General features: G+C 38.0%; 1 protein-coding gene across 1 annotated transcript in view; it reads right to left on the minus strand.

Moving 5' to 3' along the window:
* Positions 1-13,963, minus strand: part of CCDC93 (coiled-coil domain containing 93) — a 49,311-nt gene that overhangs the window by 17,242 nt on the left and 18,106 nt on the right. The window contains exons 10-17 of the mRNA XM_064156336.1: positions 13,255-13,305; positions 12,239-12,325; positions 8,387-8,503; positions 4,061-4,123; positions 3,797-3,870; positions 3,194-3,275; positions 1,606-1,677; positions 14-85 (exon numbers count right to left, since the gene is read on the minus strand). Coding sequence (XP_064012406.1) covers positions 14-85; positions 1,606-1,677; positions 3,194-3,275; positions 3,797-3,870; positions 4,061-4,123; positions 8,387-8,503; positions 12,239-12,325; positions 13,255-13,305 — 618 coding nt within the window. The remainder of the gene's footprint in view (positions 1-13; positions 86-1,605; positions 1,678-3,193; positions 3,276-3,796; positions 3,871-4,060; positions 4,124-8,386; positions 8,504-12,238; positions 12,326-13,254; positions 13,306-13,963) is intronic.

Raw genomic sequence — 13,963 nt, forward strand, 5'->3', positions numbered from 1 at the left:
AAGAGTTACTCACCAACAGCAGTCGGATCTTTTGAAGTTTTTCTTTCTCAGCTTTGTACTGCTCTTCTATAACCTTATTTGGTTCCTAGAATTTGAGGGCCCAAAGCAATTGTCTATTAGACAGAAATACAGAGAATAAACCTAATCTGCACATTTCTGCACTGCAGCTCTCATGCTGCTCTATCTTCCGTTTAATGTGTCCCCTGCCCACCTCCAAAAAAAAAGCACCACCATTTACTGCTTGTTTTGTTTTTACAAGGCTGTTGAAGGGCCTGGAACACAAACCCTATGAGAAGAGGCTGAGGGAGCTGGGGTTGTTTAGCCTGGAGGAGGCTCAGGAGTGACCTCATTGCTGTCTACAACTACCTAAAGGGAGGTTGTAGCCAGGTGGGGGTTGGTCTCTTCTGCCAGGCAACCAGCAACAGAACAAGGGGACACAGTCTCAAGTTGTGCCAGGGGGAAGTATAGGCTGGATGTTAGGAGGAAGTTGTTGCCAGAGAGAGTGATTGGCATTGGAATGGGCTGCCCAGGGAGGTGATGGAGTCACTGTTCCTGGAGGTGTTCAAGCAAAGCCTGGCTGAGGCACTTAGTGCCATGGTCTAGTTGACTGGCTAGGGCTGGGTGACAGGTTGGACTGATCTTGGAGGTCTCTTCCAACGTGGTTGATTTTTATGATAAAAACCAACGATTCAAAATCTGCATTAATAACTTGACATCTTTTACTAGAAACAATTGCAAATTTCTAGTTTTAAAGCTTTGATAATTTAGTTTTTAAGATTTGTCAATAGCTTTCTCACTGCTTTACAAGTCACACTTTAAATGAATACGCATCAGAAGATTGTCCATACTTCTTGTCTGAATGTTGATACCTGGATTCAGTGGCTGGGTCCCAGACACAGCACAGACCTTCTGACATGTATTCTAGGATCTGTGTCATGGATTTTATGATAATTTTTTCTGGTTTAAAAATCTAATATTTAAGCTTCTATTTGTATTTTTTTCATGCTGTGTTCAGAAGGACAGCATCATCACAGACCTGTAATCTACCTCATTTCAGAGGCATAAATGTATCCAATGTTTACCCACTGAAAACACAAGTTGTTCAAGCTTTTCCTTTCTGTTCATTCATTATTCATTGCCATCAGTCTGGATGCACTTCTGTTAAAGCCTAACTTCTGACAGCTGCTCACGGCATGCAATGTACTGAGCCACTGAGGACTTGTGCTTTCATCCTTCAAATAAATCCACTTTTAAGAAAAAAAAAAACCCAACCAAAACAAACACACTTTCTAGGGAAGATGTGTCTTTGCCAGAGGTATGCACTGCTCTTAACACATCCAGAGATTCTTCTCTGGTAATACAAAGAAAGAAGTAAAAGGCACAAAAGCATCCATATGTTAGCCTCATGATTATACGAGATAAATGAAGAAAACTCCCAACTACTGTATTTCTGCAATTACTATCCTGAACTGTGGGGCAAACCAGGATATTTCAGAGATTGAAACATGTATTTTAGTATTTCAAGAATGTCCTAAAAGTTCAAAGAAGCCAAACCAACTTTTTAAAACACAAATTGAAAATAAGAGCTTAGACATTTGCTATTACCTGTTCCTCTCCATTTTCCACTGCCTCAGCTTTCAAGTTTTCAATATTTTGCTGAAGTCTCTCCATTTCTTCCTTTACAACAAAACAAACAAACAAATTATGTTAATTTTAACTGATACTCATCCTCTTAGTAGGCAATTTGTCAATATACACCTCTAACAAAACCGGGAAGCTGACCACAAGCTTTGTATTTCAATTTGCAAGTCTAAACCTTGCTTAAGGGTACAGCCCATTATTACTCATTACATAAAACTGTCTGCTTTTATTGAACACAGGAACAGATTTATTTCCTACTCTCAAATATACTAGACCCAGCTAAGACAACTAATTAGTTGGGAAATGAAACTGAGGAAGCAAAGGAATGTTACCATGGCAACAGCATGACATGGGACTGCAGCATATGGCATTTGTAAAATTGAATGAACCTAAAGTTACTTTTGAGGTAGTTTCCACTGCAATTCTTTAGAGCTATCCAAGGGAGTACGTATGGGAAAAAGAGGTTTCTATGCTCAGCCTGTGCCTCAGGGCATTATTTCACTTTACTACTTTTCATTCTAATTAACTGCCATCTGCTATTTTTTAAATAGAAGAAAATTAAAACAATTCTCTTCAATTATATTTCTAGTAGTCCATAAACACAGCAGTAAACAGGACAGCAAAACACAACAATTACGGAGAAAAACTGAAAACATGCTCTGAAAACTGCTTAACAGTCTCATCTCTCTTGGTAGGGTGCTCTGAAACTAGGGGCCTTCATGAAGCCCTCTTTGGCACAATCCATCTCTTCAGGTCACTGTTGGCTGCACTATCCAAGAAGACACAACCCATTTCAGGTTCTGAATAGCACAGGTAGATCTCTAAAGGCATAGGAAGTTTCATGGAGATATGACGAAAAATATTTTCACTGTGAAGGTGACAAAACACAGACACAGGCTGCCCAGGGGAGTTGTGGAGTCTCCCTCTCTGCAGATACTGAAGACCCACCTGGATGCATTCCTGTGTGATCTGGTATAGGTGATCCTGCTCTGGCAGGGAGGTCGACCGAGATGATCTTTTGAGGTCCCTTCCAACCCCTGACATTCTGTGCTTCTAAAGCAGCCCAATCTCAAACTTCTTTTTTAGTGCTCCCTATTAACCCACCCCAAGTCACTCTCAGCAGAATGGCAATGGGAATGAGGAGAGCCATAGCTGTGGTTAGTAGAAGGCCAGTTAAGTGTACATCTGGGAATTCCCCTATATTAAGGACCCAGGCACAAAAGAACACTGAAGGCCACACTAACTCAGATGCCTTGGCAGCCTTCCTCACACATCTCAGCCTCGAGGCAAGGGGCAAGTCCTTCTGGTTATTCCAGTTGCAAACTTCTTGGTCACCAGCCTTGTTGCAGATGTGATACACTGCAGCACTGGGCAATATGTCATAATTCTGCAGCAAATCAAGCTGGTGGTGATAGTCAATATAAGCCTGGAAACACCAGTGGGAGGGGAAAAGATACAGGCATGGACACACAACACAACAAGAAATCAGGAAGAAGTATAATGCTTATTTACCACAATTTAATCAATTCTTATATAAGAAACTAAAACTCACCCTACAATGTGCTTTGAACTCTTGCTCCTGGCTTTTTAGGTTTTCATTCATGGCCACCAATGCTCGCAGACTCTGTAATACGCTAAATTTGAAGGTTCAGAATACCAGGTTAGACTTCTAGTTTCTAATTTAAGCAGGTATAGAACTAAAAGATATTAGAACATATGTAGAACTAAGCTTATTTCCAATAAAATCTGTGTAAACTTACAAGCCAAATATCCCCACTGATATATCAAGGTCAAAACAAGTATTAAACTGACTATTTTTGATGGATCTGCTATGTTCTGACTGCATTGCTGTAAAGGTTTTGAGATAAACTTTTATTTAATTATGTGAGATGAAGGCTTCAAACATGAAGAAAATAAAGCATCAAGGGCCTATCTACCTGTCAAATGTGTTTAGGATTCTTGTGTTTTGAATTCTGATCACTTTCAATTAGAGATTGACACTTTTCATTCTGACTGACTATTATGGTGTTTTGCTTTGCAAAGCAAGCTAGAAAATTGTTTAATTTTTAGGTATTTGTTTGGGTTGACAGATAAGAAACATCTTAAAATATCACAATTTTTCAGAACCTCAAAAGTCACAAAGGAAGAAACTTACCTAGAATCTGCTTGGGATTCTATTGTTTCTAAGGCTGCCAATTCCTTGTCCAGCTTTTCACTGTAACACTTAACCTAAGGGAAGCAAACAATAATAAACTGAAATACACTTCCACACATAAAATAATTCATTCAACTTAGCTTTCCCACAACAGGGGATCAGTGAGTTGTCAAATATCTCCACCATTTAACATATCCCTCAAAACACAGAGCTTCTAAAATATGATTCAGCTAGAATCAGTACAGAGAGAAAATCAAAGGTTACCTCGGTCAATGTCTTTTTAGCTTCGGTACATTTTGCCTGCAGATCTGTACATTTAGCTTGCAACTATTACAAAAGAGAAAGAAAAGAGTTTGATTCCATATCCATAGTGGAGAATAGCAGTATTTGAGCTGTTAATAATGGTTTTCTATGCAGCAATATGTCAACCATCACAAATACCCTTTTCTGTGTAATCTACTCTTGAGAGCACTCAAATGCAAGAATTCTGATTGCATACTTGATTCGCAAGAGCAAACATTTTCCACCTGACCTTCTACAAGTATAAGGTCCCAAAATAAACAGCAGCTTTTACAAAATGGATGCCCACAGAATAGGAACTTACTGAACAGAATCTCTACTAGATTGCTCAAAGTGATTTGGCCTGATCACAGTGTCCAAGTTCCACATCAGCTTAAATAGAGAGGCCCATTTTGAATTTCTCTGGGTAAGTTTGAGTGATTCAATCCTTGCATAAAGCACCATGGCACCATACCATAGATGTGCTCACACCAAATCAGCAAGCTGGTCTATGGTCTTCTTCTCAGTAACTATTCAAAGTCTAATAAGAAGGCAGTTATCAAAATGTCACTGGATTATTTCACTTGTCACACAATTTACAGAGGCTATTTTCAGTAGAACATCCTTAAAGTCCTTATGATCAGAGACAACCTTGCAAATAGCAATAAGAAAAATGGGGTGTGGGTCACAAACAAAGTGCAGAAGGAAATGCACACGTGGCTTTCTGTTCCACTTCTACCATGCTAGTTCAGTTTGCTTCTCACAACACAGGGCTGTGACTCAATTCTGCCCTGATCTCTTTTCACAGCTGAATTCATAAAAAGAAAGCTTTTTCATGGTTCATCACATTTTTCACCAGTAATTCACTAACAGTGAATTATAACTAGTTTTAAAAAGTAAGTAAACAAAATTTAACCCTGCAGTCAACACCTCATGAAAATTGACATACAGGTTACAGAACTACTTGTTAGGATGAAATTCACTGCAGCATTGAACCCAGAACTTCACAAACACGTTTTGAAAGGGAGAGTCTTGACTGTCACTGACTTTGAAAGTCATCTTTGTCAGCAGGGAAATACAATTCAGCCAGGAAATTTTAACTTTACTGAAGTGATAAAAGGATTATATTTGGCTTAGAGCTGCCAGTACTTTTCCCCCCATATGAAAACATAGCACTGGGACTGTTATGTACTAGAAATGAGCAATGCAGAATCAAAGGGCCCTCAACTGTTAAATGGCAAATAGCATGGTAACAGATTTAGAAAATATTTAAGCTTTCCTGTAGATTTTGAAGTTTGCTTGGCAGTTAAAAGCAGATCTGTAACGAAGTAAGAACTCAACCAATTTTGTATGGTTTACAACCACGTTTCCTCCCCATTCCAAACCACATCCTTCTTCTCAGTAGTAGGTGAAAAACAACAACAACAAAAACCCCAAGCAAATAGACTCATACACATGCCAGGGAAAATGGAAAATGAAATCACTTGCACCAGGCATGAAAATGTAATCCACTCAACAAGTATTTAGTTGCAGGCATATTCTGTATTACTCATTCAGTAGCCACATTACACTACAATTCTCCAGAATATGAGACATCTGATACAGAAAAAAGTAATTCTGAACATTTGAGTCATTGAGACTGTATACACATATTGTTAGATCCATTCTGCTTTCCAGATCCCAACAGCATAACACAGAATAGCTGCAGAAGCCACCCACAACTGTCAGGCTCATTTACCAACCTCTCTTGCAGCTCAGCTCAGCAAGAAGGATTAAAGAAACAGCATGGGCAGATATTTTTTGAAATCTGAGCTAGCTGTTTCAGTTTCCTAATGCCTCTCTTACTACACAATTGTACCTAGGTTGTGTTCCTCTAAATTAAGCTTGAGCTAATTGCCTCCAAGAACAAAACTGTTCTCACAATGCAAGGGCTGTGAAGCAGTGTTCCAATACATACACTCAAACTGAGCATGCCTCCAGCACACAGCTTGTGGATGGATGTGAGCTGGTGGTACAACCAAAACCCATTCATAATCCACAGAACTGTACATGCTTAAACCTGAGCAAACACGGAATCAGAGAATCATAGAACATGCCCTCTTTTATAATAGGGCAATGCTGGATTGTTGCCAATTACAACAACAAAGCTTCTTGTCTGGAATACGTTCCTAACTTGCTAGCTCAGAGCAGATGCTAAGGGAGCCTGCATCTAGCACATCTGTATCTCCTGTATCAATCTTAGAGCCTTTGTGGTCTTATAGAACATTTAAAGTGTGACAGAAATGTATTGCGGTGACATAGGATACACTGAACAGCCTCTTCCTTTTCCCATCACTTCTGGAATTCCAAAGGTTCTCATTCTGTAATTTGTGTTTCTATTTTAGGAAAAAAGCTCAAACAAGGGAAATCACTGTCTGTAAGCCCATACTATGATTCTGAAAACCTGACACTCCAGCCTGCATTTAAAATGCTAGGTATTGTCAATATTTTTTTTGCCAACAGTCATTAGCTTGACAGAACACCAAAGTTGTGGTGTGATGGAAAATTTGTATACAAACTCAGTTTAAAAACAAAGTCTATTCAATTTCAGTGTATCATAATAATATTCAGTATAATTCTAATATTTCACTCTAAAATGGAAAGAGATTATGACAGACATGGCTTCCATTCAACATACAGTGCAACAGTCAGTGCATAGAGTCATAACAGTAGTGTTACTGACTATAAAAATGACTATTTTTAACAGATGGGGAGTGCAACACGAAGAGAAACACATCAGTTTAAGAACAAAGTTAGAATGCATTTCTTTTGAAACATGTCAAGCTAATATTTACCAGTTAAAGCACTGTCGTACTTCAGGCTTTGAAAGGTTTTTTTCCCAAGGAAAAATAAAAAAGTATTAAAAAATTAAGAACCATCTGCACTAGTTCTTACAAAGTTTTTCATTTAAGTAGGAAAAAAACAAAAAGAGAGAAACAAAGAACAAGGCTGACAAGTCTTCCCAAATTTTTGTGCTTTATTAGTTTTATTTCTATACCTTCATTTAAATTTCATATTACTTCAATGTTAGCCAAAGACTTTCAAGAAATGGCCTACAGTTACAAAAGGGAGATAAGTTCTGAAGACATGAATATCCTTTAAATAGTTTACTGCACTGTAACAGACTATTTTATTCTCATTTTCAAAATAAGTAAGTTAAAAACAAGTCAGATTTTGTAAGTGGCTGGGCACAAAGGTTTAAAACTGAGCGCTCCCACAGCTGTATCACAGTAGGTAAGGTTTTGAAAGCCACCATTTTTTACCTCTGATGTTTATAAGACTGAACAGATCACTGTCTCATGAAATGTGCCATAGAGACACCTATTACATAGAGCCCTTGTACCCTCAAAATTCATCAGGTAAAAATCAGCTATGATGGGAGGTGTTAAGACATTACTGACAGCAGCAGAGCAAAATCAAGTGAAAGAGATGAAGACTGCTGGACTAGTGCTGTACTTGAAGAGACTACTCATCACAGAAGTCTTCAGACACAGTTTTTCTTTAAGTACTGTGGGACTTTTGGCAAGATCTTCCAATTACTGATTCTGATGCAATAAGCACTCATCAGATTCAGCAAACTAAAAACGGCATGGTGCTGATTACAGCAGTCTGCATAATTAACAATGGCATTTCATTACTGGCACAGCTTTTCCACTTAGACTTTTCTAGGTTTAAATGGCAATAGCATAATTAGGTTGAAATACAGGTTCTTTCTCTTACTTATAGACATGATCAGAACATAAGAACAACTTTAAAAGTCTTTCCCCCTCCCCAAAAGAATTGGAAGACATTAACCAAGCAGTACCTGTGCTAAAACGCTCCCAAGGAAACAAAGGAGCAAAAGCTTCACATTAGAAAGTGAGACAAGAGAGGCTCATATAAAAGACAGGAAGTGCTAAAAAGTAATTTCAGCATATTTTAGAGTAAATTCATATTTTATTTCTTGAAATTGTGAAAAGAGTTAATTCAGCACTATAGCTAGCATGTCAAATGGAGATACTCTGAGAGGCATACAAAAATAGAGAAGAAAATCAAGTTTTGATTAGCTAGCCCCCTCCTCACAGAGGTAAAGCAATTTTTTTAATATAAGCCCAGCCACATTTTCTTAGTAATAAATGTGTAAGCAAGATGTTCAGAGATGCTGAAATGAACGTCCAGCATGACAAATTGCTAGTGCAGAAGATAGCCTGAAAAATCTTTTCTGGATAGCAAAAAACCTTGTGATCAACCACATTTATCAATGCTTCTTTTTGTTGCACACATGATGCTTACCTCTTCCAAGAGTTTGGTTTTTTGCAAGATCTGCTTATTCAGAGATGCTACCTTCCTTCTATGCTGTTGGGCAGCTCCAAGCCTTTCTGGTCGCTCCTCTGCAGAAAGCTCAGACTGCTAAAATAAACAGTAACAAAGCCTGTTGGACCTCACATCATAACTTTTTGCCTCTCCAGCAGCTCAAGAATTGTTAAAGTGGGACATACCTATGATATTCCTTATCGAGAACTCAGCACCACTGTCCAGAGAGAGTAACTTGGTGATTTACCTTACATCAAGATAAGGAAGCAGCTCAACAATGGAGTTATAGTCTCAAAGGTAACAGGTAAAGTAAACTAAGTCAGGTGCACTGAGACAGCCAGAACATACTACAGTATACTACAAGAAAGAAATATTTTTTTGCATTAGTATAACAGAGAAACCTGGCAAAGTTTTTAAATGGACAGAATACAAACATGCAAAAAACCACCTTAAGCAGTGGCGTTTACTGAACTAAATGAATCTGAGATGCTCCATACTCCACTAAGTGAATCTAGAACTTTCAAAAATCTTGGAAAAACGTATCTTTAGATTCTGAAATACTAGGGTGGATGCTTCTTTATGCTGAATGACAATGACGCACTCAGAGTGCTAGGTAGCACTCTAAACATTTTTGTGTGTGTGCGTACACTATGGACACCAGACTTTGAAACCTACACAATCCAGGCTGCACTGCCAAGAAACTGTCTCATAAATACATAATGAAGACAGCAATCTGGATCCAGTCTCCTGTTCTCTCTGGATTGTGAAAGGAAAGCTGCCAGAGACAACCAGGAGCAATATTTAGAATAGAAATTGTATACTTGCTGCAGGCACAAGAAAAAAAATACTTTAATAACTTGTTTAGGTAAATAATCTAAATGATTATTTACCTAAACATCTGTATCTATTGCAAGTCCTCACTTTAATACTTACCTCCACTTATTTTGCTTATTTACTTTATCCACTCAGACTTCCTTTTCCAGTTAATTAATTTTTCAATATTAGAAAACCAGTTAAATTTCAAGTACTTCAAGTGTTAAATTTGCAGAGTCTATCAAAGACTTCCATACTAAGTGCTTCTTGAATAATTATTAAATGTTGACAACTACTACAATCTGTAAAAATGTTACAGAAATACTCCTCACTCCTATTTGTGCCTGGTAAACACTCTAGGCAAATGGGTAAGCAAATCTTCATTAACAGCTTAATTTTACTTGAAGAGACAAAACCTGTCTTCCTCTTCTACATTTTCCATGTTATTCATACTGAACAGCAGCTGAATGATTTGCTATACATTTACAGCTACAGCTGTCAATTGGAAAGAAATTGTAATGACCAATTCTGACATCTTAACCTAGCATTTTACATCCTTTCTTTCCATTTGTTAGGAAAGGAAAAATGTTTCAAAGCAGCACCTCTAACACAGTACTGTTCAACAAATACACACTGAGATTTACTCATTCCTCTCATTATTTAGCAAAGTCACATTTCCTCATCATGTCATACATTCCAGGATCTCATCCTTCTCACCTTATGATTAGCCTATCTAATATGCATAGCACACAAATCAAGAAAACTGGAAATGCAAGACAATGAAATAGGAGCCAAACCAGCCTGAGACTGATCTTGCAAAAAAAGTAAGAAACCCTAAAGCACAGCTTTGGCATAAAGGAAAGGTCATGTCTCAAGAAGCTGACTGATAAAGCTTGCCATTTGGAAATAGGAATCAACCATCCCTGTAACACAGAGGTTTCAGCAGAAAAACCTTTCTGGTCTGCTAATGAAAAAGCTAGTGTTAAGCCGCATGCAGTCAAAGCAGGCTAAGGATCTGCTCCACAACAAAGCCACATCTTTAAAGCCTCTGAGGAATCAGGTTCCAGTTTGTAGATTCTTTCAGCATAGAAGGAAGAACTCATCAATTACAGGAGCTACTTTGCTTTTGACACTGTTGTTGCTACTTGGTTTCTTACTAGTCTGAAACAACAGTTGCCTTTTGAACATAATTTAAGAAAAGTGCACCTCAGCACTATGGTCTCTGCCCATTCAAAGTTATCAAACTATCAAAACTAGAACTTCAATTACACATGTCCACATACGTGGGCACATCCTTCAGCTTTTCTGTTAATACACATTATTGGCACCACTGACAGGTGTAGACTTCTGCATTCTTCCCTATTCCTTCCAATCGCTCAATTCTGCTCCTAGAAAACCTGCTTGTTATATATGACAATCCTTGTAAATTCTCAAATGAAGAATCTTTCCAAGACAGCAAGAATCAAAGCTACTTTGAATAATTTTCCTTAGAAAGCTGGTGAGGAATAGACTGATAAAAGCCATGTTAATAAATTACTGCCAGTTTTTTTAGTAAGTAAGGAATGAAATTAAAATCTTCCCTGCAGGTTACCCATCAAGTTAAGACTGCAGCAGAAAGAAGGGCCAAATGTAGACAACTGTGTGCATTCACTTTCTCAAAAAATGCCACCTGGAAATGTTCTGGCACATACCACCACCAGATCTGATTTTTTTTTTTTTTTGCAATCTATCTTCCCTGGGCCTGTGGATTCTATCAAGGCTGGTATGCAACTAAAGCACTGCTGTGTTCTTCAAACAGTGCATATACAACAGGTAAAAACTATCAGCATTATATCCAAACACTACTGATGCTTCAATAAATTGTTTGGTAACATCCTTAATTCTTTTTTTTCTGGTGTAACATCCTTAATTTTTTTTTTTCTGGTGTAACATCCTTAATTTTTTTTTTTCTGGTGTAACATCCTTAATTTTTTTTTTTCTGGTGTAACATCCTTAATTCTTTTTTTTCTGGTGTAACATCCTTAATTCTTTTTTTCTGGTGCATGCATGCACACATAGAATTTTTGGTCACATCCAATAGATTTGAAAAGCGATAAGCTTTTGGTCTGACTTGAATCAGTTCTTGCCTTCCAGAGTATTAATCACTGTTCTACTATAATAGTCAAGGTCCTGCTGACTTCTCTCAGAACAGAAGAAATGTAACATTGAAATATGACCCTTAGGCTTCTGTTCTTGCAATCTTTTACAATAAAGAAAGGCCAAGAATTTTCTATAGGCTATTGAGTTATAGGATTTATCTCCCGAAAGGGAAAGCTCCATACCTCTTATGTGTCAACAAAAAGGAAGAAATACAAGAAGACTATTGGACAAATAAGAGGGACCTATAACTCATATCTGGCAGTGATGTATGGTATGTATTAATTGCTTGAAGAGCAGATTTTCTTTTCACATTACTGTAAAAATAATTGCAGCTGAATACAATAAATGGAGCTAATATGCACACTTAATTGCCTTGACTTCTAAAAATAACAAAGACTTGGTTTTGATGACACTAGATTCAGAAACAGAGATCCAGAGCATGACTGAGAATTGGACTCCCGTGTAAGTAAGATCCCAGTGTCTGAAAAACTGAGCAGAGGAGGCCTAGATTTTTCTCTGAGCAGGCCCAGAGAACTATATTTCTGTGCTTTGCACTAAACATTTTAAAAGACAGTAACATGTTAGCCCTCTAGTTTGAAGAGATATCAACTCAGGCCATTATTCATGAAAACATTTAAGCAGGTGCTTAATCCAAACTACTTGTGAATATAATTTAAGAGTATTTACTATCACATCAAAAGCTTGTGCATGTTTAAATCACATTAAAATACTTCTCTGACCCTTAACTGTGCTGCTACCGAGAGCACATATGACACAGTGTTGCTTCAAGAGAATCATAGTTATTAAGTTGGATGGTCAAAGGCCTAAATTAAGCTATCAAACACAACTTGGTAAAACCCAGTCAGGTAGCACACTTACCTTTTCAGCATATTCTGACACTATTTGTTTGATCTCATCTGACTGGAGTCCAACGATCTGGCCAACTGTGCTCGCTGTCAACTTGCCCTGCAATTGTGTCAAGAAAACATTTGGACTGTTGGAACTGCCTGCAGTTTTTACATGGCAGTTTCCCCAAGCTCTACTTTTAATAAACATGTACAAAACCTTTACACTAGGTAAAAAACCTTTAATCATAAAAAAGGAGCAGGATGCATTCCAATCCCCCAAAAGTTTGCTAATGGAAATTTCTCAGTTAAAAAACAGTTTAACACAGTTTAATTCAGATTTTTAAATGCTTCTGATTGTATCTTGTGTTCTGAGTTTTGAATGTGCAGAAATAAAACTCACTACTTGAGCACATTTTGAGCCAAACTGTAACCATGCAGATGTTTCAAACTGGAACAATGTACAAAACCAGTCTTTGGATAGAACTGAATTCTGAAGTGGATTTCAGTACAAAGAATGTCAACCAACTCCAAGAATAGGCTCATTACTACCTTGGCTTCTGTGACTTCAGAATAAACAGAAACAAGGTTTAACAGCTGAATTTTCTCAGTCCTCTTACCCAGATATCAAAACTAAGAACTTTCAAAATTACAACAGCCTAAAAGTTCCCTACATTGTTAGCTACACCTATGGAAGAAAATAAGACACAGATCTACGTCAGCATCTTAAGCCTTGGTGTTGTTTGTAAGCATTTATCAGTGCTTTGAAAAACACCTGAAGCACATAAAATTTTCCTCCACTCTCTCCAGAACAACCATTTGAAAGAGGCACCTATTTACATTGCTTTTACAACTTCAAGGCAAACGATTAAGACATCAGCCTCACAAAAATTACTGTCGTCTTTAATCATTTTTCTTCACCTTTCCCTTGAAGAAAATTTAAATGCAGTCATTCTAAGACTTCAGACTCACTACTAACTTGATTTTAGGAATAAATTCTATAATCAATCATAATTTAAACAAAGACTATCAGGTTTAAATGATGCTTACCTCTTCTGTTGCCATTGCAGCCATGCCAGTCATCAGAGTTTTAATGCGAAGCTAGGGCAAAACATGAGGAATTACACATAACAATTTATCTTTCATTATTTAACTTACTTCTGCCTAGTGACAGGAACTCATGTATAAAACTAGTATCACAGAATGTCAGGGGCGGGAAGGGACCTTGAAATATCCTCCAGCCCAAGCACCCTGCAGAGCAGGATCACCTATACCAGGTCACACTGGAATGCATCCAGGCAGGTTTTGAATATCTCCAGAGAGGGAGATTCCACAACCTCCCTGGGCAGCCTGTTCCAGTATTCTGTCACCCTCACAAGGACGAAGTTCCTCCTCACATTTACATGAAATTTCCTATCCCTCAGCTTCCACCCATTGTCCCTTGTCTCATCATTGGGCATCACCAAGCAGAGCCTGGCTCCATCCTCCTGGCACTCACCCTTTACATATTTATAAACATTGATTAGGTCACCCCTCAGTCTCCTCCGAGCTAAAGAGCCCCAGCTCCCTCAGTCTCTCCTTGTAAGAGAGATGTTCCATTCTCTTCATCATCTTTGTGGCTCCCCACTGGACTCTCTCAAGCAATTCTTGAACCGAGGGGCCCAGAACTGGACACTATCACTAAAATACATCTCTTGTATGTATGTAATTGGACAGTAAGTCTAAGAAAAGTAAAGAAGAGGTGGTTGAATTTAGCCAA

Source organism: Pogoniulus pusillus, chromosome 2, assembly GCF_015220805.1.
Source record: "Pogoniulus pusillus isolate bPogPus1 chromosome 2, bPogPus1.pri, whole genome shotgun sequence".
Classification (NCBI taxonomy): Eukaryota; Metazoa; Chordata; class Aves; order Piciformes; family Lybiidae; genus Pogoniulus; species Pogoniulus pusillus.